The 24,778-nt window shown below is 46.6% G+C and overlaps 1 protein-coding gene across 1 annotated transcript; it reads left to right on the forward strand.

The window, feature by feature from the left end:
* The first annotated feature begins 151 nt into the window (after positions 1-151).
* Positions 152-17,027, forward strand: vps37d (VPS37D subunit of ESCRT-I). Its single transcript, XM_049017655.1, has 4 exons — positions 152-458; positions 7,957-8,128; positions 14,401-14,483; positions 16,153-17,027. Exons 1-4 carry the CDS (start codon positions 336-338, stop codon positions 16,651-16,653), a joined length of 879 nt encoding a protein of 292 aa, XP_048873612.1. The 5' UTR covers positions 152-335; the 3' UTR covers positions 16,654-17,027.
* The last annotated feature ends 7,751 nt before the right edge of the window (positions 17,028-24,778 follow it).

A 24,778-nucleotide genomic window follows, 5' to 3' on the forward strand; every position in this document is an offset into this window, starting at 1 on the left:
GGCGTGCATTTAAGTAGACTCGTTCTTATTATTTAAGTAATGCGTACATTCTGGTATCATGTGTTACATTAGAATTCAAATCACGGACTTTTGGATGCCTCGCGTGTGGTGTAATGCTCTTACGTTCACGCCCCCTCGTGGTCGCTTGCGGTACAGCACGCACATGAGCGCAGTGTGTCACGGCCACTCGCATTGTCTCCGCCAGCAGCAGCGTGCCGTTCTCACTCGGCGGTCCTCTCCTACACGTCTCTCTCCATTCGGCTGTACATGCTTCCCAACGCGATCGGAATGATCCCTATCCGGGCCGTGAACCGAGCCATCTGAAGCGGATCACAATGTCTCACAAACGGGACCCGAACTCCAACCCAGATGGGTTTAGCATGCTGAACACCAGTGAACTGCGGGATCTTTTGCAAGATGAAGGAAAAATTGATCAGATCGTCAAACTCAGTGAAAAGGTTATTATTTAAATTTTATTATCTGAAATAGTGAAATTGACGATTGCTGTTTGTGTATTTTGTTAAATATATGCATAGTGTTTTCTTGGCAAGCCACTTCAAATGCTTCCTTCACATGCATAGTTGCTGCATGGCAGCTGAATGATCCCTGATGATCGTTGATAAACGTGGCCGACGTCGCACATCCCAGCGCAGTAACTGTTCAGCTTCACATTAATAATTTTACATTTGTTAGACGTGCACGAATTAAGTGATGGTTTACTGTGTGTCTATGTGTGGTTGTGTGTGTGTGTGTGTGTGTGTGTGTGTGTGTGTGTGTGTGTGTGTGTGTGTGTGGCGGATGTTACAATTTAACACACACGTTAATAGTTGTTACAGTGTAATAGTTGTTACAAGTACGCACCGTGATTACATGCTTTTGTCCATCCCCGAATTTCCCTGAAGCAAATCAATGTAGAGATATTACACTAAGGCATGAGTGAAATACAAGCTTTGCGCCGGTAAATGCGTCAAAATGCATGGCAGTTTGGGTACGATATTGACATGGAAGGGTATGGAGCATAAAGCAGCTCGGACACAGACCGTTATTAAAAGTCCACGGGAAGCAGCGTAAAGTTATAGCAAGACAGCAGGATTGTCAGCTGCTCACGAATCTGACGCACGATAAATGTTTAAGACACAAACACGTTATATGATCCCCCCCCCAGACACACACACACACGTGTATATATGTACACACACACACACACACACACATATATATATATATATATATATATATATATATATATATATATATATATATATATATATATATATATATATATATATATATATATATATATATATATGCTTGCAAGCGTCCAGATGATACAGGCAGGACATTTGAACCCTACTTTATTTTGGGCTGCATGCTCCTCAGCGAACTCTGAGCTTCCTCTGTGGGAGCGGACCCGCACAGACCACAGGGCCAGAAAGGCCGGCTTCTCACCCTGCTAATTAAGAAGTTCTCCACATCAGAAGTTTGTGTTCTGATTTGTCCCTTTCTGTGCCACCTTTGGTTTCCCCTCTTCTTTCGCTCTCATTAGTGTAGTGCCATCTTTGCTTCTAGAAATTTGCATTGCGAAAAGTCAGAACTTTAATCTGAGAGGCAGATAGAGACTGATGAATAGGCACACTGGTCTAAGGGGGTTTGACTGGCAGAGCAGCTGCAGCTGGAAATTCAGGCCAGGACGTCACCGTTTGTGTATGTCTGACACAGACTGCGCTCTCTCTGTTAATTTGGCCACACACTCTGGCTTCTGGCTGTGGCTCCCATATGCCTGAACATACCTGAGCACATCTGGGAGGCTCAGGGCTTTACCTCCAGTAAGCTTGACTCCTCTGTCATCCCTCTGTCATCTCCCCATCATTCAGACATCGGTCAACAGTTACAATAAGTAATATACAATTATTAAGTATAACAGTGTGAAGAATATCAGAGGAAGTATTGCATGGAATTCCGAGGACGACTCATACATGAATAGTATTGCATGGTGGGATCGTACGGTGAATGGCTGGATGTTCTGTGAATGTGCAGTGTGCCTAAGTGGTTAATCTGCATATGTCTTAGATAAAAAACGTGGGAATTCTCCAGAACACTAGAATGAACATCCCGGGACATGTTGTCCCCTGAAACCACGGCCAGCTGCTGCATTGAACAGCTTAGCTTCTTAATTAGAGGCAGATGTATCATCAGCAGCTGGTGCGTCCAAAACGGGCAGTTTCAGCCAGTCCCTATTACTGCCCGCTTAGTCCTGGGACAATTAATGACGTTGTAGGGAGCCCAGCTGAGTGAGAGCGGTGAGTCTTTGGCTCGCTGGGAAATGTGATGTGACTTCATGGGCCATGATGTTTTTTAGTGTAAATGGAAAGCTAAAGAGTTAATTTCATGAATATAGGCAATACTTTGCGTAAATTCCCCTTTCGCCTTTGGGTCTGACGCTTGGCTGTCTGGACATGCTGAAATGTCTAAATCCGTGTTGCTCTCAGAGGGTTTATGGAGAAGAGCTCCTGACAAGTGGAGAATCCTGAGGGGGGATCGAACATGTGAAGAATACACAGAGTTCGGAGCTGCAGGGCCAGGAAAGTGGTGTTCCTTAAATCCTGCTTAGAGGACATGTAAGCAGCTAAGAGTCTGCCCCTTGTACAAATGAGATTTGTTTTTGGTAACAAAGTAGATTGTCCCAGAGAGACAGGGAAATGCAGAAAGCGTTGGCAGGACTCGACACCTTCTGTGGGTCCCAGTCCTCATATATTCATGGTCATACTCTGATTCCAGAGAATAATAATGGTAAAAAACCGATGCCACTGCATCTTCTCAAACTGCATACTGATAACTGGGATCTGGGATACTTGGACACCCCAGTGCACAAATGCCAAAATCAGTTGCAGCTTTGGGGCATGTTGAACGGGCCTCCATCTGCAATGAAAATGGGTTTAAATATTACTGAAACTGCTCTAAAGCTTCAAGCATTGATCAGCTTAAGCCTCTGAGGCGAGTCAATGTGAAACTTGGTGTGATCATTGCGTGTCCTTTTCAGGGTTCATTTGTGCTGAAGACACAGGAACGGGATTTTAAGAACTGGCTAGCCGCACCACAGCATTTCCGCGTACCTTTGGCGGGAACAGGATGTTTGACTCTGATAACAGCACAAATGAGAATCTGTCTGATAAATCTGGCATCAGTGATTCTGTCTTGAGGCCATTAGCTAATAAGATGGCCTTTTCCATGATGACATTTTCAATCATGTCAATCGGTACAACTGATAGCAATATATTTCAAAAGAATGCCTTTGTTACCATGTCGTAAAAGAATCACAAGTCATATATTGTCACTTCTGGCAAGAAAGCGATCTATTTTTTTTTATCTCTCACATGGAGATCGACTAAAAAATGTGGCATGAAAATGTGCTTAATATTATTTACGATGCTTTACAGAGGAGTGATTCATTCGATAATTTGGTTCCGGCATAATGCAATGAAAAGACAAATAACAAATTTCAAGCCACGGGCATAACAGAGTCAGTCTTTAACATCCTGAAGCCGTGAGACCAGGCAGTATGCACAGTGCGACGTTAGCGAGTACGAACTCTCATCATTACGCGTTCAGCAGCCAGGTTAGCGTAAAAGCTGGTTTGCAGATCTTGCACTGTGGCCTACACCATTGCGGGTGTTTTTACGTGTGTGAGGTCTGCATTGCCACAGCATGTAGTTACATTTCTGGGGAATTGCACATCAGCCTACACCATACCTACCCCAAACGGACGGCATAGATTCTACACAGAAGTATAAATCAGCCTTTAGTGCCCAGTAGCTTCACTCGTGGCTGCAAAGCTTCCAGCTACAACCTGCTACTCTACACAATATTCATGCTCACGCTTTGTACTTGTATAGTAGCCATAAATGAATAAGATGAAAAAGAAAAGACCCTCAGTGTGTTAATACAGAATGTGCATTTTTGTTTGTTTCTCCTTTCTCAGAGTTCGCATGTCTTGTGTAGCGTCTCCGATGTCAGGATCCTTGGCGGATTGTCCTTCCCACTTGAGCCGCTAAATTAGCGTAGCGGAGTAAGAGCTGCCATTGTGAAAACAAGAAGTGTTGTTAGACCTGTATTGCCTAGTTATCGGTTGATGGCATACGGAAGAACTTTAATTAAAGCCTCTGGGTAAAGCCCCCCCACCCCCTACGCTCCCTTATGTTTTTACTGGTAATAAGAAAGCTAATTTTTTCCAGGACCTTCCTGGATAAATATAGCATGTTTGCTGTTCACCTTTGCATTCTCAAAGTAACCCACCTCCCTGATCAAGCTTGCAGCTCCCAGACCTGCCAGGGGGTGGGACGGCCCTGCATGTTTTAAGTTACTCTCAGAACAATGGCTCCCGAGTTTTGTTTTTCCTCGAAGGGGTTTTCCTGTGACTCAAACCGTTGTTAATTACCTATAAAGATACAGCCAAGCCAGAAGTCACTCTGATACTCTTTTATGTTTGGTGTGAACAGCAACTTTACGATGGGTGATAGAATTAGATTAAAAGGCCAGTTTTTCTGAAGTGAATGAACATCCAGTCTGCATTTCTGCTTTTTGGGTGCTTTGGGTGAACCTGTGCAGGTGAATTTGAGCAGCGGGAAAAATGTTAACAAAGATTAATTAATTTTCTGTATTCCATGGAAAGATCCTGTATGTTAAACATATAAGGATTTTGTTTTGCTGGGTGTGCCCCTGAAAAACAAGTAACATGCATTACAATTCAAGATGATTTACAAAATGTACACATGAAATTATAATGAATAAGTTTAATAAGAAAACACGTAATAAAAATTTAATTATTTCACATAATCTATTAGTTACTCATTATGGAAGTGTTGGCTGCTTTCAGCTTCATATACAGTAATGGAACTTAAAATGTTATCCATAAAATAAGGTTATTAATCAGGTGATGGTTATTAATGAGGTGATGGTTGAGATTCCCCAGCTCTGTGACTGAAACATGACATTATAAACGCTTAATCAGATAAGTGTTAATTAACCTTTGGGGCTCTTAGGGGGTAATTATATCTCTCGTTAGACAATGCAGAGGGCTTGAGGGCTTTAAAAGCGGTTCCTTTTAGTTTGTGAAAAGGATTATTCTTCCATGTATCAAGGCACAGACAGAGTAGTTGGTGGAGTGGAACATGTAAGGAGGCGTATTTCGTTGTATGTGGGATTTCCACGTTATGCTGTAACACAGGGTCCCATAAGACACGGAGCAATGGTGTTTTATGTGACCCACCCGGTTCAGCGGACTTTCCTAGTGTAATGGTTCCTGCAGCTATCGGCGGATCCAGCAGATGTCACGGTATGGAAGCGTGGTGAGAAAAAAGCCTCAAATGCCATGGAAAAGGGATCCTTTGCCAGCTTCAGTCCGTTAGTAAGCTCATAAATGAGAGTTACAAAGAGGTATGAAAGTATGAATCTGCTAGAACCTGTCCCCACTGGGGTCTAGTTCATAGACAATATTATTTTACCTCATTTAACCTTATTCACCGCGGTGTGGAATCTGGAATTGGCCTTCTGTTGTGTTTTGGTGGTTTACAGCTGGCCCCGTCGCCCCGCCTTGGCTGTCTCCTCAGTGCCGCACCGTGAGTAAGTTTTCATATGTCGCTGAAGCAGATGTGTTTTGAGGGAAGCCTTTTTAATGGAAAAACAAGAACAAACTTCAGGTCATAAAAAAAAAAACAAGCAAGCAGATTTCTGTGGTATTAAAAGCGTGACTCGGATTCTCTGATACTCTCAGACTGACTAGTTCCAGTCCCCCGTCTTGCACATGGAGCTTAACAGGAATCAGGGCCCCGCACCGGCATAAACATCCCTCCCTGGCCGTGCCCAGTCACTCACAAAATCAACATTTGGGTCTGTGGCTTTCCGGGGAGATGGGGAGGGGGGGGGATGCTTCCCTGCATGAATTTTGTGAAGAGTGAGCCTCTGATTTATAAACTTGTGTCTTCCTCGTCCCCTACTTGACCACGCTGTTAAACATGCTCTGTGACCTGGGGCTCTCCTCCAAGATGAAAGTAAATATGTTTGCTCCTGCTCTCATTCCATGGATATTTTCATACACTTTCACACTGCCAACAATTTCCCTTTGTGTCTATGAGAAAATCACATAACTGATTTTTTTTGTTGCACAAATTTAATTAAAGTAATCTATCAGTCCATCTGTTTTTCACAAGTGTAGTGAACCTGGAGGCCAGCCCAGAAAGCAGATGTACCCTCACACCAATGCTTTCTCACCAGCACTGATCCAGAGATGCCAGCTCAGCTAATCTGCATGTCATTACTCTAACAGAAACATTGCATTTATTTAGCAGAAGCTTTTTTCCAAAGCGAAGTACATTATTGAGAAAGCTGTCATCCAATGGAGCTATTGGGGGTTAAGGGTTTTGCTCAGGGGCGAAACAGCAACATCGTTCTGCCAACACTGGGATTTGAACCTGTGGCTGTCTGACCACAGACACAGACCTAACCCACTGAGCCACACGGGCTGGTGGAAATTGAAATTGAGTTCCCCTTCTGGGCAGGAGTAAGGCCCACATATCAGTCTGTAAAAATGCCATCCCATTGTTGCCAAGTCATGAAGGAACCACAGCTACAGGCGTTGCTAATGCTACAGGATCAGCCATGCCGCAGGATCAGCCGCTCCTCAAGATCAGCCACGCCGCAGGATCAGCTGCGACGGCAACAGCCTTGTTCCTGTTAGGATCCCGTTGCTGACGCCTCACTTCAGGCTATGTTTTCATGTATCCCCTCCCATGGCGTATGCTCTAATTCCCCGTTCGATGGCTGCATGACAGACACATCATTCTGGAGCATATGAAAGCGCGCTGACATGTCCCCGTCGTCCCCCGTCATTCTCTCGGTTTTTGTCTTCCAGCCGTCTTCCAGTGACTCTCTCTACTCGCTCGTGCCCATCAAGGTACAACAGCCACCAGGAAACAACATTGTCAGCCTCAAACTGTCAGACTGGGAAGCCCCCCCTCCCCCCATTTATTCTTGTGAATTTCATAATCGAAGCTTTGGCTTTTCCTGGCACTTGTGGTTTGACCTTGACGGCAACACTGCCTTAATGCTGTGGCGCATGTCTGCTTATTCTGGAGATTTTTCCGTGTGGGCATCTGACACAGAGAATCACTGTAATAGCGCTTTTCCTCTGTCATACAGGAACCGACCTGTATCCGAGCTGTGCTGTGACCACAGCACGGTTCCAGCTCGCTTCAGTTTTCCGCTGTGGAAGGGTCGGTTTGGAAAGGCACTGCCGAGTTTGGAAAGCAACGTAAAACCGAAGAGACACTTATATACTGTTCACTTTATATACTGCATCAGGCGCTAGTGGAATTTGCATTTGCTTATGAAATTTACACTATGAAACCATTCCGTTCAGCTGTTCTATATTGTTTTCAGGAATGTATCATGATGTGCATCGCATTTCTACCAATCAGATGGTGGTGACGCAGCCAGCTAGGTTCGGTCACGCTTTCAGCCCTGCTAGTAAGCTAGGCTGTGTCAATTTGGATACAGCTCGGGTATGGCTCGCATACTTTGCAATGGAAAAGCAGGTTGGGTACAGCTCGGTTCTTGGAAAAACACCATTAGTGACAGTTTTCCCCGACTTTAGTTTTGCTTTATGTTAGCCGCTTCATGGAAACTGCTTTTGTGTTCTCAGGTTCCCAGATTTTGCATGTTTGTTGTGAAGGTGCTGTTTTGTCCTCGTATTTCATCTAGGTCTCCTTTGAGAAACACATTCACAAACATACAGATGAAGCTAGGAGTGAGCACAGGGTCAGCCATTCTCTGGGGCTCCTGGAGCATTCAAGCACCCAATGGAGATGTGGCTACTCTTATGACCCTGGGATTCAAACCAGCAACCTTCCAATCACAGGCACACATGCATAGAGAGGCTGACAGCATCTTCTCTGTGTCCAGTTCCAGGAGCTGCATTTGGCGCGGGACATCCTGCTCACCACCAACCGCAGCCTGGCTGAGGAGAGCCTGTCGCTGCGGCCGCGTCTGCAAAATGGCAAGCTGCAGCTGGCCCAGAAGTACCAGGAGCTGGAGAAGCTGAGCAGCGGCTGCCGGGACAAGCAGCGGCAGCTGGGTGAGTTGGAGGAGCCCTGTGGGAGGGAGGCGTGTCCTGGGTCCCACACAGGAGGGCGGCCGCATCATGGCATTGATTTCATCACATTTTTCCTGCCTTTCATGCATGCACCTCTGCAGTGTCCCCAGGCTCCAGCTGAGTCCCCACGACCAGGCCTGTAGCGGTTACCTGTCTCTCTGTATCCAGGATGCCTGTTTGGGTCGGGCTGCAGCCAGAATCAGCACTAGATTCCTGTACCTGTTTAATAATAGCCTGCAACTACTGTGGGGTTTTTGTCACTGATACAGTGCCCCCAGCTCACTGAGCTGTAATATCCCATCTTCGCGCCCGCACTATGCTCCTCTGAGCTTGCACCTCCAGATCCATCTGGGTCAGACCCTGTGAAGGTGGGTGCAGCACAGCTATGGGGATGAAGTCAGGTCAAGGGACACCAACTGGCAGCACTGTTCCCCTTAAACTCCAGTCAGTAGCCAGCAGGAGGTGCCATGGAGATGGAGCCTGTGGGATGCTGATCAGGTTTCAGCTCTCCATATGGAAGTATGGCACCAGAATGTCATAAATCTGAGTGTTCCTCTGAGTGTTCCCCTGTGTGTTCTTCTGAGTGTTCCCTTGTGTGTTCCTCTAAGTGTTCCTCTGAGTGTTCTGTGTGTTCCCTTTGTGTTCCCCTATGTGTTCCTCTAAGTGTCCCTCTATGTCCATTCCCCTGCCCATGTTTTTTTGAAGCATTCCCCTGTCTTCCCCTTGCATTCCCCTGTACATTCCCCTTGCATTCCCCTGTCTGTTCCCCTGCCCATTCCCATGCCTATTCCCCATGCATTCCCCTGTTTGTTCCCCATGCATTCCTCTGTCTGTTCTCCATACTTTCCTTGTTTATTCCCCTGCCTATCCCCCATGTGTTCCCGGTGCATTCCCCTGTCCATTCCTGGTGCATTCCCCTATCCATTCCCCATGCATTTCTATCTGCTTTCTTCTGATTTGTTTCATGGTGCACTCCTAATTCATCCCAAGCTCAGCTATTCCTAAGATTCTGAGCCTCCATTCATGTAAATTAGCAAAAACACAACCTATTACAGACAGACAGAGCAGTTGTAAATATTGTGAGAAACAAAACATGCTGAAAACCACAGAGTCCCATCCAGTGGAGGAGTGGGTCTCATAGGGCTTCTCATCGTCTGGAGCCTCTCCCCTCTTTGTCTGGTCTTGGTTTACTGGGAAACAAAAGCTCTTTATTGGGCCGTGGTGAGTCTGCTGTCAGGTGGGAACTTGAAAGGGGGGGGGGGGGGGGGGTGTGTGTGCCAGAATTCAGAATTCCTTCCGTCTTTTAGACAACAGGTCCCATTTGGAGTGCACATGGGCTTATTTCACACCCCTAGCCTCTAGCGTGAATTATTTAACGAGTGGAGGAGCAGCTCAGATTAGCGTTGTGTACACCAGGTGCATTAGCTTACAGGAGGCTTGGCTGCGTGGTGGGATATATGAACTGGAACGGCGAGGTATTAACAATTTGTCAGCTTCACCCTTGCTGGGCACAACTAGCTGTGAAAATCCAGTTGGTTATGAAAGTTCAACCTAGTTTTTTTTTCTGTTTTCCCTACAAAGAACTGGATTCTCTGAAAGGGCGGCCTTTCAAAGCTCTCTAAATGCCTCCTGAAGCTTCTTAAAATGGACCAACCCTCAAAACAATGAATTTCATTGACTACAAAAACAATACGGAAGCAAACTCATACTTAGAGGCGAGTGCTATAGCTTAACTCACTCTTAGCAGCGAGTGCCTTAGCTTAGCTCATTTTTAGTGGTGAGTGCCTTAGCTTAGCTTACCTTTAGTGGTGAGTGCTTTAGCTTAACTCTTAGAAGTAAGTATTTTAACTTAGCTCTTAGTGGTGAGTACTTTAGCTTCGCTCACCCTCAATGGTGAGTGCTGTAGCTTACCTTCCTCACTGCAGTGAGTGCTTTAGCTTAGCTCACTCTTAGCGACAAGTGCTTTAACTTACCTATTAACGGCAAGGGCTTTAGCTTAGCTCACTTTTAGTGGCAAGTGCTTTAACTTACCTATTAGCGGCAGGGGCTTTAGCCTAGCTCACTCTTAGTGGCAAGTGCTTTAGCTTATCTATTAGCAGCAAGGGCTTTAGCTTAGCTCACTCTTAGCGGTAAGTTCTTTAGCTTAGCTCGCCCCCAACAGTGAATGCTTTAGCTTACCTTCCTTTCTGAGGTGAGTACTTTAGCTTAGCTGTTTTTTTTTTTTTTTTTTGCGGTGACTGCTTTAGCTTAGCACACCTTCAGTCGTGAGTGCTTTAGCTTAGCTCACTTTAGCAGCAAGTGCTTTAGCTTGCCTTTCTGAGGTGAGTACTTTAGCTTAGCTGTTTTTTTTTTTTTTGCGGTGACTGCTTTAGATTAGCACACCTTCAGTTGTGAGTGCTTTAGCTTAGCTGACCCTTACTGGTGAATGGTTTAACTTAGCTCTTTTTCAGTGACCCTTTTTCAGTACTTTAGGTTAGCTCATGCTCAGTGGTGGGTGCCATAGCTTAGCTCACTCTTAGCTTTGAGTGTTTTAGCTTAGCTCTTTTTTGGTGTGAATACTTTACCTTAGTTCATCTACAGAAGCGAGTGCTTTAGCTTAGGTTTTTTTTTATTGGCAAGTGCTGTAGCTTGGCTCACTCTTAGCACTGAGTGCTTTAGCTTAGCTCTTTTCTAGAAGCAAATACTTTAGCTAAGCTTATTCTCAGCAATGTGTGCTTTAGCTTAACTCATTCTCACCAGCGAGTGCTTTAGCTTAGTTCACTGTTAGTTGAGAACAGCCTGTTGCTGGTGAGCTACAGCTCTTAAATCTAACAGTAATAATAATGTGCTCCACACCCTCATTGTCCCCATCCCTTGTATGACGCCGGTATGGGGGCCAGGCTCGTCTATGGCCAGCACAGCTGTCCAGTGATGGAAAGAGGGAAGAATGTTAAACTTCCTGTTGCCGCACAGCAGGCCCCCCTCACCCCCCCACCCAGCTGCGCCGTCGGGCAGGATGGGTGGGAGTTCCTTCCTCTGTGAACATCTGATTCTCATTTTGGAACAAGAAGGTGAAAAAAGGTCAAATTCCTCAGGCGGCAAGGCCAGTTTGCGGGGAAAGGCTGGACAAGATTCCGGGCTCTGTATGGGGGCATTGCATAAGCCAAGGGGTTGGGTGGTGGGGAGGGGGGTGGCAGGGTGGTTATTAAGCCTGAGACTGTGATCCCATGGTGGAAGCTTGAACTGTATTTTGGGAAGCCCCCCCTGCCCCCCACCTGCCTGTCTGATAAACTTCCCTTCGGCTATGAAGAGAGAAGCGCGGAAGTTATGTGTTTCTGCTACAGATGGGAGCTGAGATGTCCAGGGAAATCCTTAACTGGCCGGTACCATTGGGAGAAGATCATCTTCTACAGGAACCTCAGATGTGGCTTATGGAAACATGATCTACACTGCAGCTGTAGTGCACTTATCGTAACTGCGCACATTAAGTAACAAACTCAGCAGGGTTATTTTAAACAAGCGCCACCAGTGTGGGCACCTGTGGATATCTGTGCTGCCTGTCACACCGTGTTGCTTTATGATGATTTACATGGGGCTGGCCTGAAGGTCCTTACGCCCTGTGGATTATAATTATGTGAGCGCTGCTTTCTTGGGTGTGATTTTGGGGGGATGCAGTGTCACCATGGAGATGCACAATGGGGGGCAGTGACAATGGAAACATGAGACCTCCGAGAGCGCTGCTCACCAACCATGTCCCGGAGTGTGTCCCCGAGTGTGTCACTGAGCCTGTGACTTGGACACATGAGACTCCGGTTCACTATGTGTATCCCTTAAAGTATCCCCGAGAATTTCATCGTGCGTGTCACTTGGAAACCTGAGACCCTGAGAGCTTCGTTTACAGGGTGTGTCACCAAGTGTGTCACTGAACGGTATCTATGGTCACCCCCATGATGGGGTATGCTGGTGACAGACTCGGTCTGAGTGTGTGACGGAGAATGTCGCTGGGCATTGCCTGCTTCACAGATGTCAGGAAGCATCCCGTATGTTACACCTATATGACTGGAGACCCATACTGCTGAAACCCATTGAGCCCATCAAAGGACACAAGGACAGAGGTTACTTAAATGTCCTACAGTGGTCACCTAAATGCCCTATGGAGGTCACCTAACCTGAATGTTTAGCCTTTGTAGGAGATGGGTCCATTTCTCGTGTTTGCCTCCCTGCTGTCTGAGGAGAGCAGCATTCTGAAGGAACCCATGCACATCATGAGACCTTTTTTCAGATCTCTTCATCCTGATCTCCCACCTTGGAGGCATTGCAGACTCCTCTGTCTGCCCGGCATTGTATGCAGAGTGTGTGAAAAGCAGCCACATTCAGAGAGACTGGAAACACAGAAATTATCATTTAGAATGCTTACGCGCCTGTATCTTCTAGGTCTCATGGTGAGACTGTCACTGAGAAGACCTGTTGTCTCACAGCAATGCTGAGTGATGGTGGCAGCGCCCGTGGCTTCAGTTCAGCTCCCACAGCTCGGGCAGGATGTGACACATTGTGGTGGGGTGATCATGGGAGTGTATGGGTGGGGGTGTTTGCAGAGGGTTTAAAGCAGCCAGCCTTGCATGCAGTGGGGGGCCTGCGTCTGCTCCGGTCTCATTTGGCCCGACTCTGTCTGAAGCGCCCAGCATTATGGTCTGTGAAGGTTAGCCTGTGACCCTCCCTGCCGGTGCTGTCCCATATCTGAGCAGTAGCCTGAAATGTTTCCTGTGGATGAGATAAGGCTTGCAATTGATGTTTGCCTCCAAAATGGCAGCTAGTTTAGCTGGCCGCGTGTGGCATTTCCCAAACATCAAGATAGTTAAGTGTTTTCCCAGCTGCAAGGCTCTGATGGGGGTAATTCCTCAAATTTCCCTCCCCCTGCCCGATCCTGCTCTAGGTCAGGGGAGGACGTCTAGATTGTCCGCGGCTTTGTGAATGGTTTTAATGGGTCACCCCAGTGGCTACATTCTCTACCTGATATATACCTGTGAAGTTGATCAAAGTACAGTTCTGCAAAAGCTATCATTGACATTGGAGTACTTCAGGGTTCCTCTGCTAACGCTATGAATTTCTCGCGGCTAAGCTAGCCTGCTGCAGAATGACCCGGGGCAGGTTAATACACATAAAATGGGCTGCAGTTTACAGGCTGGCTTGTTCCTGAGCTCTTGCAGTCTGTGTTGTGGTTCACCTTCTTCCCAGATTGAGCCATCACTCATCTTAACGGCCAACCCATGATGCTATCATCTATAGGATCAGGGATTCCAACTGTGGTAAGCGACAAGGCAAATGGTTTCCAGGGCAACTTAGCAGTCCATCCCTCATCTCCATTCCCCCTAGCTTCTGAAAGCAGGCTCCCAGGACTGCTTGGTTGTTTTCTGCTTACAGCTGATGCCACAGAGTTAGATCAGCTTCCTGTCCCCCCAGTATGTCTCTTCCATCTTGGCAGGGATGTTCTCGTACACATCCCATTTCCTCTCAGACTTCCATCCGGGGTGTGAAGGTACATGTGTGGCAGACTCAGCGATGGTGAACAGAATCGGTGGTGTTGAATGAATTATGCCTTGGACTGACTTCTGGTGTACATTCATCAAAGACGTAACAGACCTATAAACGTGAAGGCAGCACAGAAAAAGGATGCATCTGCTGGCTGATGGCGCTCAAGGGGCCCTCAGCACTCCATTTTTGTTACAGCTTCATGAGATCCGTTTCGGAGCAAGTAATGGAGAATCAGCAGTGTCACTGTCTTGACGGTCTCTTGCTCTAAATGAAGAAAAGCTTTAGTTAGAGTTCTGTCCTGCGGCTACACGCACACACTGACATGCACACATGCACATTATCATAATGACGCGTTTCCATAGCTACCGCAGACTAGCCTTTCAGGCACAGAGCCCTTTGTTTGTTACTGGGGTGAGCTAATATGAAGTGACTGCCTTCTCAAATGGCTCTGGTTGTAACAGTGACTCTGCAGCTGGCATAGATCCCTCTTTAGGTAACAGGAACTTTCGCAATGTGAAATGAAAAGGCCTCGCGGGCTGTAGCTGCAAGTTTGCAGGAATCCCCGCTGTTAGTCAGTGTTTTCAGTGAATCAGCTCAATGCGTTGGGTCCCCCCAAACCCTAGGCTTCACTTTGTCTTTGGCTTGACTTCCCTATGGCCCCGGCTCTGCTGTAGGCTTGGCGTTCCCTACAGGACTGCTCTTTGACTCCCGTTTGAAATGTTGATATATCTGTGTGTTTCCAGAGGGCTACGCCGAGAAGCACAGCCTACATACAGCGCAGAACCTGCTCCAGGAAGACATGACCCACACCGAGGTGGAATCCGAGGTAAAATTCACCATGTGACACTTTGGCAAAGAAGCCCCTATTATGTCCTGGATCCTTCCATGCAGTCATGTGCCGGGAGCTCATTGTGTCCACAGTTTGCTAATTCTGACATTTTCAAATCACTCTCTGGTTCTCCTGGTCCTGAACTTAACCAGAAGGAGTTGATCCCCATGCTAACTGTGATTGTTCTATTGTTAATATAATATTTACCGTGTATGCGCTTACAGCCCCTGCATTGCATTACCCAGTTTCGGACTGATGTTTTTGCAAATATCTCTTACATAATTCCTCTACAAACACCTGAGGGAGCGGTTTCATGTCCAGATGAGGCTGTGATCCATCACAACACAATGCCTATGTGCTTGGGCTGTTCCAGATGTAACTATTCATAACCACCCAGCTCCAGGGAGTCCGTAATCGATGCAGTAGGGGCTGTATACCTCTGCGTGACGTGGCTTGATTGATTGAGCGTCGTTCACTCGTAACCGCGCGCCTCCAAGTGCAAGCCAGCTCAAACCGGTTTGTTTGAAAAAAGCGGGGTGCTCTGTTTGGGCCTCTTGCTCATCATGGCTAGCCCTCATCTTTTCATCACTTTATTTCTAAATCCTCACTGCGTCCCAGTTCCTACTTACAGGCACGCATTAATATTGCATTTTGACTGATATGGTTTATTAGCTGCTTTATTAGGGGGTGGGGGAGGCGGGCGGTTGTAGGATCACAGAGACACCACGTCCGTTTCAGAAGTGCAGCTGTTATCCTTGCTGGAGGCGCGTAAGAGGCCGGTCGATAAGCAGCACTCAGACAAGTCCCTCTCAGGGGGCTGCTGGGGTTTCCAGGGGGGTGCGGTTTGCCCACCCTTAAGTGTCATTAATTATTTACCCCCACACAGGGGGGCAGACAGGGTCAGCCACCTGCTCCCTCCCCCACACACACACGCCCCTCCCAAACTGGGACTCCTTCAGACAGATCAGGTTCATGTGGCTTTGCTGGGAAATATCAAAGCAGAGCATGTTTGCAGGCATCAGGGAGCCTCCCAAAGGCATCCAGGCCTTAGATCTCCGGCAAAGCTACAGTGGCGAACAGCAGGATGCCATGGTATGGCGTAAGCAGGCGGGATTGCTGCTAGCATGTGTGCTAAGCTAAAGACGCAATGGTATGATGTAAGCAGGTGGGATTGCTGTTAGCATGTGTGCTAGGCTGAATACGTAATAGTATGGCATAAGCAGGCGGGATTGCTGTTACAATTGATTTTATTTAACTTATTTTTATTGCAATGAAAGTCTGGAAAAATCACTCTATATGGCTTTCACTTATTCACTTACTGATGGCCTTCACTTATTTATCATTCATGGTAATTACTCCTTCAGAGATGCCATGTTGTCTGGTGTCACAGCATCTGCTTCTCAGTGAAGTCGGGTTTCCCAATTGAAGCTCTGACTTTAACAGCTGCTCCATAGTACTTTTCAATTTGGAGGCTGAATATTTTTCAGTTCTGAGTTGTCCGGAACAGACTTTAAGAGCTAGGCTAACGACACGATGGTACCAAGCTACTACGTTATCCCACTAACATACTAACATTATTAACGTACTCATCATACTTCCTAATTTTTGGGGGGTGGATATGTCCTGGCAGCCTTTTTACTCCTGTGCCTGTTTTTTTTTGGGTCAGGATCTCCTGGAGAAGTTCATGGAGGGCACTGTTCCCCTGGAGGGCTTCCTGGAGTCCTTCCAGAGATCCAGGAAGACGTACCACGTTCGGCGGGCTCAAACCGAGAAGATCCAGGAATTCACCAAGGCCGAGAGAAATGCTCGGAAACACAGCGCGGCCCCTGAAGAGAAACTAGAGCCTCTGGAGCTGCGGGCCAATGGCTTTGTGGCACAGGCCCCGCCCCGCGTGTTCCAGCTCCGCTATGGGCTTACGCCCGCCATCATCCTGCCCCGCTGCCCCCCCGGATCCTCCCACGGCTCCATCCATGCAGTCAGCCTCCCTCCCCTGGACACCCGGCTTGGCCAGAGCCACTCCCAGGGGCCAGGGGCCCCGCACGCATGTCCCGGCCAGCCTGTGGGCCTCCGCGTGATTGGACAGATTCCCGGCTGGCCCATCAGGCCCATGCGGCTGCAGCAGCTCTACCGTCCCGGCCAACACCAGCCGGAACCACCCTGCCGATAGGGCCGTCGCCACCATGGCTTTTCCGGACCCGTCACCAGGCATGCGAGGCCCAATGGTGACTCGGGGGATAAAAGCGCTCGTTTGCCCATACAGCATCTGAAAATTCCCCAAGGGATCCATCAGCAGCCAGGCAGAACCATTTCGCCACCACCAAAGATCCAGTTGCCACGGCAACCAGGACACAACAATGGCTGCTGTTTGAATGTCACTCCTGTCAGAAGCAGCTAGGGGACATCAGGCCCTCTGTCACCTGGGGAGCAAAGCAAGAGACTTGCAGGGATCTGCACTTTGGCAGAGAGGATTAGCCGTGTGGAGGAGCCACCTTCTGTCTGAGTGGCGATTAATAAAGTCCATGTCATAGTGTTTGTTACAGACCCACAGTCACCCTGCGTTTCTCTTTCTCTTTGTCTCTCTCTCCTTCTCTGGTGGCTAATTTCAAGTCAGCTTGTCAATTACAGAGGTACGATGCATGGGACGCATTCTCATCAGTCAAAGTGCAAATCAAAAAGTAATAAACATAAGTATATAAAACTGATATAAACATGACATTTTAAGACATAGACAAAAAAATGACTCCTGTAAAGTTGTTCATAGCAGTTTGTACGCATGGCTGGCCTGCCTTAATTTGATATGGTAATAAGTATTGGGGTTTATTTAGCAGTCCGGCATTCTTTATGTGTCCTACGCTGCAGAATTTGATACTGTTTACAGAAAAACACTTTACACAGGTACACACCCACAATCACGCATACAATCACACCCACAATCAAACATAGTCACATACACAGGCAGACACCGACAATTACACATACAATCACACATACAGGCACACACCCACAATCACGCATACAATCACACCCACAATCAAACATAGTCACATACACAGGCAGACACCCACAATCACACATACAATCACACACACAGGCACAAAACCACAATCACGCATACAATCACACACACAGGCACACAATCACACATACAAACACACCCACAATCAAACACAGTCACATACACAGGCAGACACCCACAATCACACATACAATCACACATACAGGCACACACCCACAGGCACACACAATGACACACAATCACACATACAATCACACACAGGCACACAATCACACATACAACCACACCCACAATCAAACACAGTCACATACACAGGCAGACACCTACAATCACACCCACAATCACACATACAGGCACACACCCACAGGCACACACAATGACACACAATCACACATACAATCACACACAGGCACACAATCACACATACAACCACACCCACAATCAAACACAGTCACATACACAGGCAGACACCTACAATCACACCCACAATCAAATATAGTCACATACACAGGTAGACACCCACAATCACACATACAATCACACATACAGGCACACAATCACACATACAATGACACACAACCACAATCACACATACAATCACACACACAGGCATAAAATCACACCCACAATCAAGCACAGTCACATACACAGGCAGACACCCACAATCACACATACAATCACACACAATGACACACATTGTTCTAGCAATAATTATTCCCTTGTTGTTTATGGTGTATTTCCCCCTCTTTTTCTTGAACATCACCACCCCGTCATCCGAAGCCAGACATGGTGCTCCCCCTGTCATGTCCCTTTGCAGCCGCTGTCACATGATGCATTAGGCTGAACCCAGTTTCCTGTGGAGACCCCACCCTCCCATGTTACTGCAAAGCCGGGCTGGACCACCGCCTGGGAAGGCCTTGCAGAGGCTTACACAGCTCCTGTCATTCCCACTCTTTTCCCTACAGTAACCCTGGATCTGCTTTTGTTCCTCTCTTGCTGCCTGCCATGTCCCAGCAGGACTGAGATTGCAGTTTTGAAAGCGGATATGAAGGTAGCCGGTGGTGCGAGTACAGGTAGGGGAGAACACGGGGGGGGGGGGGGGGGGGGCACCTTCCTGTGGGCAGAACCTGGCAGACACGGACTCACCAACTGCCAGGCCTGGTGCACAGTCACATTTACAGATGTGGTCAGAGGCCAGCATCCTTGGAAGAGTCAGGGGTCAGAGGTGATGCGGTCACACAGCCTGCCATTGAATTTGACTCCATGACCTTCTTTTATGGCTCAAACAACTGGTTAAAATCTGAAATAGATTTTAACCACTGACATGTTCTTGATGAAACAAGGGGTCAGAGAGTGGAAACTGTGGGTGTTGAAAGTGACCAAACAAAGGAGTGGAGACATCAGCCACTGTATCCGCCTCCAAAGTCTCAAAATTCAACCTGACGACCGAACGAGTGTTGAGCAGTTGCAAGTCCTGGCCACAGGCCTTTGCTTGTGAAAACGCATTTGTGTGCAAGGAGCAGAAATAAACCCTTGCAAGGAGGGTTTCCTGCTTGCAGACGCTGTTCTGCGTGCTCGTATCACATACATGCATGTGGTTTTTATGTACACGTGTTTAGAAACTAAACACCGTACCCACAGACCAGTGGTGTAGTCTACATTTTTGTAGTGGGTATACTGTGCTTAGAAAAAAAAAGTACACTGGTTCATGCAATGCAGTCAAGAATTTAATTTTTTGCATATTTAACTTTGCAAAAATTCTCAGATGCTTGTATTTGAACTGGATAAATGTACAACAACCATAACAGAGCTGCAGGAATTGTATTGAAAACATGGATACAGCATATATTCAAAACATGTTCAAATACTAAGACATAAAGAAGTATATTAATTGTTCAAATACAGATTGAACCAAATGAATGTGTAGATCTATAAAATGTTCCAAAAGCGTTTGTTCTCGGGCTGCTTAGGTTTCACTTGTCGTCGTGTCTGTGTTGCAGAGTGGTGCTTTCGTAACCACGTTGTTACATACGGTGGTGGGTTCTTCTAAGGCTGTCTCTGTTGCTACAGCTGGAGGAGCCGGTTTATAAAAACAATCAAAAAGTGTCGCTTGTTTTCTCTTCATCTTCATCCGCTAGTTTCTGCGACGCTTCTCCGTGCTCTCTTCCTGAGTGAATTTCATATGTTCCCGCCCACACCGTTCCAGCCAATTACAAATGAGCCGCTGAATACCAGACCAATCGCAGAGCAGTGCGCTGTAGTGTAAGCTCATTGGCTCAGTCTTGGCAACAGGAGGAGAGGTGACGCAGAAGCAGAGAGCAGCGGAGAGAAACAAAGGGGAGTTTCGCTTGTCCAGGAATGCGAATGTAATGAACACACGCATGGATTGCCACGTAACATCGGCCACTTTTTAGTGGTTATACGGAAATTCTTAAGCCTTTCTAGTGGGCATACGGCGTATACCAGCGTATCACGTAGACTACACCACTGCCACAGACCGGTGACTGGGACCTGAATATGTGACGGGAGGCATGTCCAGGAGGGTCAAGGTCACATGGTCAGTGTTGTTCTGAGAGCACAGGGTCACATGCTTCATCAAGGCTGGCGTGGTGCAGGGTGAGGCGTCAGGAGGCCCAGCAGGACAGTCTTAGTTACACCGTTTACCCTGTCGGTCAGGTATGGTGTCAGCCTTAAACATCCCATTTTCTGGGGTTTGTTCAAGCCTCATTTTTTCCTTTACATGTCACCAATACTGACTACTTTTTATTATTTTTTTTAAGTGGGGGAGGGCTGTTTCCTTTTCCCAAGCCCAGAATAATTTCTGAGAGCGTTTTTTCCACGAAACCTGCAATTAGATTCCATCGTTTATCCATTAGCTTTGTCGCTAAAGCACTGAAGCGTGTTCTGTTCCCCCGGAGGGCTGCCCAAAATGCACTCCGCATACCTTTTCATCTGTAAATGATTCTTTTAATGCCCAGGAGCTATGTTACTGTAAAATTTAACTTGGGTAAAGAATGGCTTAAATGGTCATGATGGTAGGAGAGTAGCACACCAGGTCGCTGTTGTTTGTTTATGTATTAGCTGGGGCCGAATCCCCTGACTTATTAATGGAAAGTGAATGTCAGACCCAATGAAAACGAGGCTCCAGTCCCAAAGCTGAGGCAGCAACATGCTTCTCGATAAACACACAGCAGCATCGACTCGCTACACGCCAGCACCGGGCCAGCACCACTGCCACCATAAAGCCCCCGCAGGACAGCGCTCTGGGACCCAAGCAGAGAACAGCCAACAGAAAATTGACTTGGGCAGCGTTTACGCTCTGCTTAGCCTCAGCCACGTGGTCCTGCCCTCCACCATTCCTGGGCCACAGAGCCACGTGCCCGACGGACGTGGCGGGAGCTGGAATGCCGTGTGGAAGAGTCAGGATGAGGAGAGTCTCTTCGAGGAAAGTCAGGCAGTACAGCAGCAGCGAGTAACCCGGTAATTATGAGTGATAATACCCTGACCTCTTGGGAACGGCATAATAAAACACAGCACAGACATCTGTTCTGTGTTACATTCATTAATTAATTAGCATAATGAAGTACATATTAGGGTCATTCAAATACAATAAACTCACTGGGCTCCTCAGCAACGCAGCCTGGTGGGGCAGCTGGAGGGGAAAGAAGGGGGAAAACAGGGGGGGGGGCTTTCTCTTCCCAGCCCATTCAGACTTGTGTTACATCAGTGTCAGCAGCTATCGCCCTCAGCTCTGATTGGCTGATTTTTCTGTCTGTCAGCAGACAGACTGTCTTTTTCACTCTTAGTTCTGATTGGACAATTTTCTGGATTGCTGGATGCCTGATAGCAAGTCATACTGTAATATGGAGAGACTAAAAGATGAATATTTTCAGGTGTGGACTCTAATATGAATGTAACTGAAGCAAATGCTGCTGTTTCATCACTTTAATGGCATGGTTGATTTTGTGCGGGAAAGTCCCCCTGACACAGGATTCTTGGCCTTTTAAGATTAGCAGCCAACTTAGACGCACGTGCGGCATGTAAACAGCATGACTTTTCGGTGACCTTTCAGGCCATGATGGTGATGTCAAAGGCCTACATTAAATGCTCCTATCCACTTTGATGTCCCTCAGCCACGTTTAACATTTCATAGATCCATTTGATGTCTTAAAATTGATTCTTCCTGGCTTTGCTGTCCGCAGCTAAGAGAAGACAGGAAATAGATTTAAATTTCTGCAAGCTGCCCAAAAAGGGCCATACCACTGAATGTGTCACAGGGAGAACTCCATCAGATTTTCCATGGAACGTGGAGGATTTTAGGGAATGAAAATAAACTGTTTAAAAAAAGTCACGTCAGCTGGAAGTCACAGTGGAGAAGGAGGCGTGTCCTGTCTGCGTAGTCTCAGCATCGATTGTGCTCTGACAGCAAACCAGGTGAAAGTAGAACTGAGTCTCCCCCCCCCCCCCCCATATATGGAGAAGGCAAGATACTGGAGTCGAGTGGGAGGGGCCAAACCTACAGGGAGCTCAGGCATGACATAAGACCGTGAGCACCGGAATGTCCCATATATCACAATCAGAACCCGTTTATTGTTCAAGTACAAATAGTGCACGGAATTTGCTCTGGTGTTGATGGTGCCATTTGTGTACAATTGCACATACAATCAAGGTAAAAAGTACAAAAAACAATAAACAGAATAGGAATACAAAATAGAGATTGAAAAAGAAATAAAGATGTGCAAATAATAAATAGACATATAGACAGATAAATAAATGTGAAACATGTTAGCATAACTCCTTGGATATCCTACGGTGGATATTTTGGGAAAATTTTTGAAATTTTACTTTTTTCTCCCACTTCTACAACAAAGGCATAAAGATACAAAGTATCAAATGCATAAGTGTCCCAGTTTACCCTTTGTACCACTTAACCAACATTCACCCTAACTGTGCTGAGTTAGACATTCAGTGATATACATTTATTCATATTTAATTTCTCATGATGTTTATTTACCCTGTTCCAGGGAGACCCCGGCCAAGTGCTTGCTGGGATGGCTGTGAGCTGGATAAACCATCACTGAACACTTAGTACTCACCCAAGGAAGCCTCTTTGATACCGAGCCTCCTTTTATCCTCTGGCCAAACAGCAGCCACGTGACACGCAACGTTTCGGCACGTTCTCAACGTGCAGAGAATACAGCAGCATGTCATTAAAAATCATGTGGCATGTAGAGGTGTGTGCGAGCATGCAAGGGTGAGTGATGTGTCAAACACATACAGACAGCCCAGCTGGACAGGAGCAACCCTGGGGGGTGAGACGGTGGAATCAGGGCTACCAGGGAGCCCAGGGAGGCCGGTTACAGGTCATGGGGGGGTCATCACCATGCCGACAACTATCTGAAAGCGGCTAAGCCCAAAAACACATATGGCCTGATTTGCAATGGTCACTAGCTGTCTACACAAAAAGGCCAATTCAGCCAAGGGGGCAAACACAAGCAAAGGTGCTTGCATGCATGGACACATACTTGTACCTGCAGCCATATGTGAGGGCAAGTGAGAAAAATCATGTCACCCACAGCACCAGCTCTTAGATAACCAAGGATATCCTGGTGCACAGATGCCAAGATGCAAGAAAATACAAGGCTTCACAGAAGACAGAGATTAGATTTGTTTAATGTACAGCACCGAAATCTAAATGGTGTAAATATATACACTGATCAGCCACAATATTAAAATCTGACTAATATTGTGTAGGTCCCACTTGTGCCACCAAAAACAGGTCTGGTCAGTTAAGGCGTAGACTCCACAAGACCTCTGAAGGTGTGCTGTGGTATCAGGCAGCAAGACGTTAACAGCAGATACTTTAAGTCCTGTAAGCTGTGAGGTGGGGCCTCCATGGATCAGACTTGTTTATCCAGCATATCTCACAGATGCTCAATCAGGGGAATTTGGTGGGCAACTCACCTTGAAATGTTTTTCATGCTCCTCAAACCACTCATGAACAATTTTTGCAGTGGGGAACAGCGCATTGTCCTCTTGAAAGAAGGCACTGCTATTGCAATGATGTTTTGGTAGGTAGCACTTGTCAAAATAGCATCTAAATAAATGCCAGGACCCAAGGTTTCCCAGCAGAACATTGCCCAAAGCATCACACTGCCTCCGCTGGCTTGCCTTATTCCTATTGTGCATCCTAGCGCCATCTTTTCCTCAGGGGAATGTTACATCATGCACCCAGCTATCCACATGATGTAACAGAAAATGTGACTCATCAGACCACACAGCAGGTCTTCAGTTTTTTTTTATTGTCTTTTGATTTGATAAATTAAAGGGAGAGTCTATCCCAATAGCGGGAACAGCATCTCTCTTCACATGATTTACATAACTCTTCTTGTAGTTACTTGATTTTCTCTTGATTTATTAGGAAATTGCATTTCATTGGTTAGCCTAAGACTAATTCAACACACGCCTAACACACCTCCAGCCAACACACATTTCTGATTGGTTCCCCATCCTTAGGCATCAGCTACACTAATGCCAACCCATGAGTCCTTGATAGACACATTGCAATATTTCTCTTTAATTTCCTATTAACCAACTAGTTCCCTTTCATATGGTGCCAATGCTGGTCCAGCCATCCAAAACATCCTGCTTCTGATGTCCTCCAACCTTCATCAGAGGAGAGTCACTCTAGTAACTATCACCACGCGCTCTGGGTCACAGTACCCCAGCAACATGATAACAGAACCACTTCCTTGCCTTCACTGAAATCTGCTGATACTTAGCACTAAATATTTTTCTAAAACTGCTAAACTACCACTAAGGCATGCAACAGATTTGTTATTTTTCTCTTACTGTAGGTCCTGACCGCTGCACCCCAGGAATACCCCACAAGACTTGGCCTTTTGGAGATGCACTGACCCAGTCATCTAGCCATCGCAACTTGGCCCTTGTCAAAGTCACTCAGGTCCTTTGCCGGATAACCAAAGTTATTCACATCGCCTTAAAGTAGTTTTAATGTTATGGCTGATTTGTTACATATATACACTGTATATTTACAGTATGTGTGTACACACAATACAGACAAGTACTGCATGGGACACACCTCATAAATTCAAACTTATTGCCACTATAGTATAAAATCAAGCACCTAGCCATGCAGTCAGGTTTAGAAACATTTGTGAAAAAATGGGTTGTTCTGAATAGTTGAGTGAATTCGAGTGTGATAATGTCATAGAATGCCACCTTTGCAATAAGTCCATCCAACCTGCCCTTTTTC

Source organism: Brienomyrus brachyistius, chromosome 6 (assembly GCF_023856365.1).
Source record: "Brienomyrus brachyistius isolate T26 chromosome 6, BBRACH_0.4, whole genome shotgun sequence".
In the NCBI taxonomy this organism is placed as follows: domain Eukaryota; kingdom Metazoa; phylum Chordata; class Actinopteri; order Osteoglossiformes; family Mormyridae; genus Brienomyrus; species Brienomyrus brachyistius.